Source organism: Nanorana parkeri, unplaced genomic scaffold (genome assembly GCF_000935625.1).
Source record: "Nanorana parkeri isolate BGI_ZX_2015 unplaced genomic scaffold, ASM93562v1 scaffold854, whole genome shotgun sequence".
Lineage (NCBI taxonomy): Eukaryota > Metazoa > Chordata > Amphibia > Anura > Dicroglossidae > Nanorana > Nanorana parkeri.
The window spans coordinates 53552-58612 of record NW_017307122.1 but is presented as its reverse complement, the minus strand read 5'-3'; the positions used below and the strand labels follow the sequence as shown (position 1 = coordinate 58612).

The 5061-nt window shown below is 44.2% G+C and overlaps 1 protein-coding gene across 1 annotated transcript in view; it reads left to right on the top strand.

Annotated features, from left to right (window-relative positions):
* The window catches only part of WNK3 (WNK lysine deficient protein kinase 3), a 108570-nt gene that overhangs the window by 71222 nt on the left and 32287 nt on the right, over positions 1 to 5061 (top strand). The window contains exon 14 of the mRNA XM_018565498.1: positions 2985 to 3135. Coding sequence (XP_018421000.1) covers positions 2985 to 3135 — 151 coding nt within the window. The remainder of the gene's footprint in view (positions 1 to 2984; positions 3136 to 5061) is intronic.

The following is a 5061-nucleotide window of genomic DNA, read 5'->3' as shown; positions in this document are numbered from 1 at the left end:
GGTCACAGGAAATCTTCCTCTGACCCAAAGTTCCGGTATTGGAGCATTTGGGCGAGTACAAATACCGTACTTGGTATCGGCGGCGATACTAGTTTCTGTGCATCCCTAGTTTACATGTTGTGTTTTATTATAGTTGTGCGTTTATCTACTGTGACGCCAAGTACTATGGGAATTAGGCAAAATTGGTAATCTCTTGTTCCGTTTGGATGTTGTAATAGGGGAGTTTAGAATGTAACAAAGCTGCCTTGTTTTCTGCTATCTTGGGCAAGACCTTGACATTTAACAAGACGTTACTGCTTTGTCTCACGTCTGTTAAAATGCATTATTTTTTTTCAGCCAGCAGATGTTGGCTTGTGCATATACACAGCTTTAGAAAACAGGCACAACTTTAAGCTTTCTTGATTGTAGATCCCATGACTCAAGGAGTTCTTGAATGAATGGATTATTCCACTGCCTTCAGGTGATTGGACACTAGTAAATCAAAGCTGTGCCATTGTGTCCTTTGGTGACAGATGCCTTCTCTCTGCCCTGAGGGTTGTTCACTGGGAGGGTGAAGACTGGATGAGGCGTATTCCTTTTAAATGGCTGCTCTGCTGGGTCACTGCCTCTCTGAGGGTTTGTAAGGCCAGGGCTAGTTCCTGCTAAAGGTGCCCAGAAAACAGCCCCTCTCTGCTCATTCTGTCACTAGCCCTCAGGGTCACCTTTACACCCTCCAGGGCACCCTACTCTACCCTTCTGTCCAGAGAGAAATTTACTTCAATATTGGCAGAAAATATGAGTAAAGTGTATGAACTATCGGACTCTACAGACTGCAGGAGGCCCAAAGCCTCTGACCTTTCTCGATCTGCTTCTACTATATACTCCGTGTGGAGGAAAATTGGGCTTCTTCCAATTATGTGGACCTGTCTCCTGAAATCTTTTCCAAGCTAAAGGATGTGATTTCTGTCTTTGTGGATGCAGTGTGTGATTGTTTACAGTTAGAGACACCTTCATTGGTCTTGCCAAAGGTCACCAGTATGGGTACTTTTAAAATGCTCAAACCTGACAAAACCTTCCCTGTACATGTGGTTTTTACAGCTGATGTATGGTGACTGGGATCCCCCTGATTGTTGACTCTTACTAAACGGTTTTGCTATCTATACCACAAGGACAAGAGACAAAACCCTCTCGAAGGCCCTATTTACCTTTGCTGACCCTTCTATGCAACCTGTGCTGTTGCCACCTTGAGTCCATCTTTACTGAACCTGTCGCTCTAAAACAGCTAGAGCTCTGTCCTGTGGATTTATGGGACTGTATAGATAGCCTTACATATACCCTTCGAAAAATCTCCAGGATGGGTCCCCTTTCTGCCCATTTGCAACAGATCCTATGGCCTAAATGCTGGGCTGTGGAGCTTCCTTGTAAAAAGTGCCCTTTACTGGAATTGCTTGTTGGGTTAAAGGAGAACTATGAGATGAGTGATTTCCACTCACCTCATAGTTCTAGCCGACCTGTGACAATGAGACTGTCACAGGTCGGCTCAGTAGATCGGGAGGTGAGCGAACACATACCGGCGTTCGCTCACCTCTCAATCCTGTCACGGCTCTCTGCCGTGACAGGGGGAGGGGCTGGATTCCCCTCTCCCCGCTCCGATCTGCCAGTGCTGACTGGCGGAACGGGAGGGGGCGGGTACAGCTGGCTCTGCCTCTAGATAGGCAGAGCCAGCTGTCAGTCACGCAGCTGGGCGGATCCCGTCGTCTAACTCGGCATCCGCTGCGGCATCTCAGTATACCGCGAGCTTTAGCTCGCGGTATACTGAGCTTAGGGTAACGGGAGGACACTAGTTTGAGCATTTTGGTCCCACAGAAGAAGTCATCCAAGCCTCCAACTGCAAAATCTTCTGCATTGGTATACCATCTGTATACCATCCTGCTTTTCTATCACTGGCTTTAATGGCTTGTCTGTTGAAGCCAAGGTCCCGAAGGACAGAGGCTATTTGGATGCTGTCATCCCTAGGCTTATGAAAGCTGGGAAGTTGACCTTCTGCAAGGTCTACTATTGCACCTGGAAGGCTTTAATCACTTGGGGCAAAGCAAGGAAGTTCTATTCCAGGAAGTAGTCCATGGGACACATCTTATCTTTTCTCCAGTTTAGCCTAGACCAGCATGTTTAACCTTGAATACTATCAAGGGCTAGATTTCTACCTTGGCGATTCTGTTCCACAGGTCGTTTGCCTCTCGCTCTCTATTGCAGAGCTCTGCGCAGGGAGTCGCTCATGTTGTCCCCCTGTACGCACTGTGGTGTCTCCATGGGACCTAAATCTAGTCCTATAAGCACTGCAGAAACCACCAATGAACCTCTTGTTATTGTTTTTCATCTGCTTTTAGCCATTTTTTGCTGTGTTGCCAGCCATGCTGTTGGACATGCCATCCATTGATGAATAACGGCATATAGTTACATAGTCAGGTTGAAAACAGACACAAGTCCATCGAGTAGTGTGATCTTTGATCAAGAAAATAGGATTTTTGTCTTGCCTGTAAAAAAGTGTTTCTTGGAATACAACACAGGACACAGGAACCTCCACTGCTTACTACAAATCTGAGGCTTGCCGGGAGTGGGAGTGGCCTGAGGGGTTATACAGACCTGTCGTAACAGCTTTGCTTTGCCAGTTTCCAATCACCTGAAGGTAGCTGCATAACCCATTGGTTCTGTAATTAACTCCCTATGTCCTGTGATAGGAGAAACAAAAATCCTTGTTTTCCTTTTATGGGTTCAAACGATGCCTCCCGATATTTGTGGGGCTACCACGATTTCCTGTAATCCCTTCTAACTGGGTACTACGAAAATCTGGACAGCAGAGTGGAGTGCATATGACGCAAGGTTTTGGGTAGAGACGTTTGTCTTGTAATAAAACTGAAGCTCATTTCTATATTTTTATTCATTTTAATTGTTCATTCTGTATGCTTAGCTTGCATTCACTTATTTTTTTTTTTTTTTTTAAACAGGTTGAAGATGATTTTGTGCTGGAAGCAGAAAAGGATAAATTTGTGGAGGAATTGAAGCTAATTGTTACCCAGGCCCAGGAGATCATGCGCACCATTCCAGCTGTGGAGAGAAGTGAAACCACCACAACAGAATCTGGCAGCCAAGTGAGTGGTTTTAAGACGATACTTTTTGGGGGAAATTTATCAAAACTGGAGCAGTTTCCCATGGCAACCAATCTCCCCCCCGTGCTGCTTTAAGGACTTACCTTAAATGATGCCTCTTGATCCGATCATCTTTCCAGTCGTTTTCAGGAGTCCCTCTGACTGCTGTGTCTTCTGTGTCCCACGGAGTCTGTGCGCGTTCACGCTGCCGGGCTGCCTGCATTGACTTACACTGTGTCTCTTCTCCTGGCCGAGAAACTCTACTGCTTATGCACCTACCCCATGTTCGATCCCCTCCCCGTTCTATAGGACCGGGAGCGATGCAGATTGCATCACTTCCGGTCCCTGGGCTGTCAGTTCTGGGCTCCTGCAGCCCAGCTATAACCTATTGAAGTGCGATCTGCACTTCAATAGCTTATTTCCAGTGTAAAGGTGACACTGAGGGTCTTTTGGACCCCCAGCATCACCTTAAAGAGGACCTGTCACCACCATCTGCTATTACATGGGGGGGCTTGCAAGCCCCCCCATGTGATAGCAGTCAAAGTAAAGTAAAAAAAAAAAAAAAAAGAGTTTTTAAAATTAAATTTAAATAAAATAAATCTAATAATAATAAAAAAAAAATTTAAAAGTACCCCGCCCCCGCGAGCACGCGCGTCGCCACGTAAACACGCGTCGGGTGCGCCTACGCATGAAAACGACGAACGCGCTACACATGTTGGGTATCGCCGCGCACGCCGGAGTGAGAGCAATAATTCTAGGGCCAGTATTTTGGGGTATCTCTAAATTGATGACCTGTGGGGGCTTTTAAAGTGTCTTTTATTGACTTTTTGGGGTACTGCAGTTTTTCGCCGTTTCACGGTCGCACGCAATCTGTAAACTGGGCATGTTGGGTATCGTTTTACTCGTTGTAACCTCATCTTTTATATTTCATTAAAAAAATGGGTAATTTGTTGTGTTTTGGGGCATTTAATTAAATTTGTCACTAAATTTTGGGGTTTAATAAGGAGTTGCGCTAATATTGCGCAACATAAAAATTTTCAACTACCACCATTTTATTCTATAGGGTCTTGGCATTCAGAAAATATATAATGTTGGGGGGTTTTACGTCATTTTCAGGCCTAAAATGTGGAATATAACATGGGTGCAAAAATTGAAAAAAGGGCCTCAGTCATGAAGGGGTTAAATTCCCCTCGAAGTTTCAATTGTTTTGAGATATTTAGATAATTACACCTCAGCACAATTAACCAGTTGACATCCGCGGTGTTAAACCCCCTTCCCATCCAGGCCATTTTTCAGTATTCAGCGCTGCGGTACTTTAACTGACATTTATTCCGTCATGCAGCGCTGTACTGAAATGAATTTTATACCCTTTTTTGGGGACAGATAGAGCTTTCTTTTGGTGGTATTTATTCACCACTGGGGGTTTTATTTTTTTACTATATTAAGGAAAAATTACCGAAATTTTTTTAAAAAAAACAGTTTCCCCTATATTAAATGATAAAACATTTATTATTACCCAATTTTTTGGTAAAATATAAAAGATGGGGTCACGTCGGGTAAAAAGACACCAAACATGTCAAGCCTTAAAATTGCGTGCGCGCGCGAAACCTCAAAAAACGATAATACCCAAAATTGGCCCTAGGCGACGCTTTAAAAGCTGTTACCGCTCATCAGTTTAGTGTTATCAGTGATTGATGGCCCTAAAATGATTGCTCTCACTGCGACGTTCGCGGCGATATGTAACATGTGTAGCGCAATTGTAATTTTTGCGCGCCGGGGCACCGGACGCGTATTTACGTTTATAGGCGCGTAAACGTGGGGGTGGGGGGAGTTAAACATTTTGGGGGTGTTTTTTCCCCTTTTTTTATATGTGGCTTTTATTTTATTTTCTTTTTTTGTGTTACTTTTCTTTTTTTTTATTTATATTTTTTTTTTT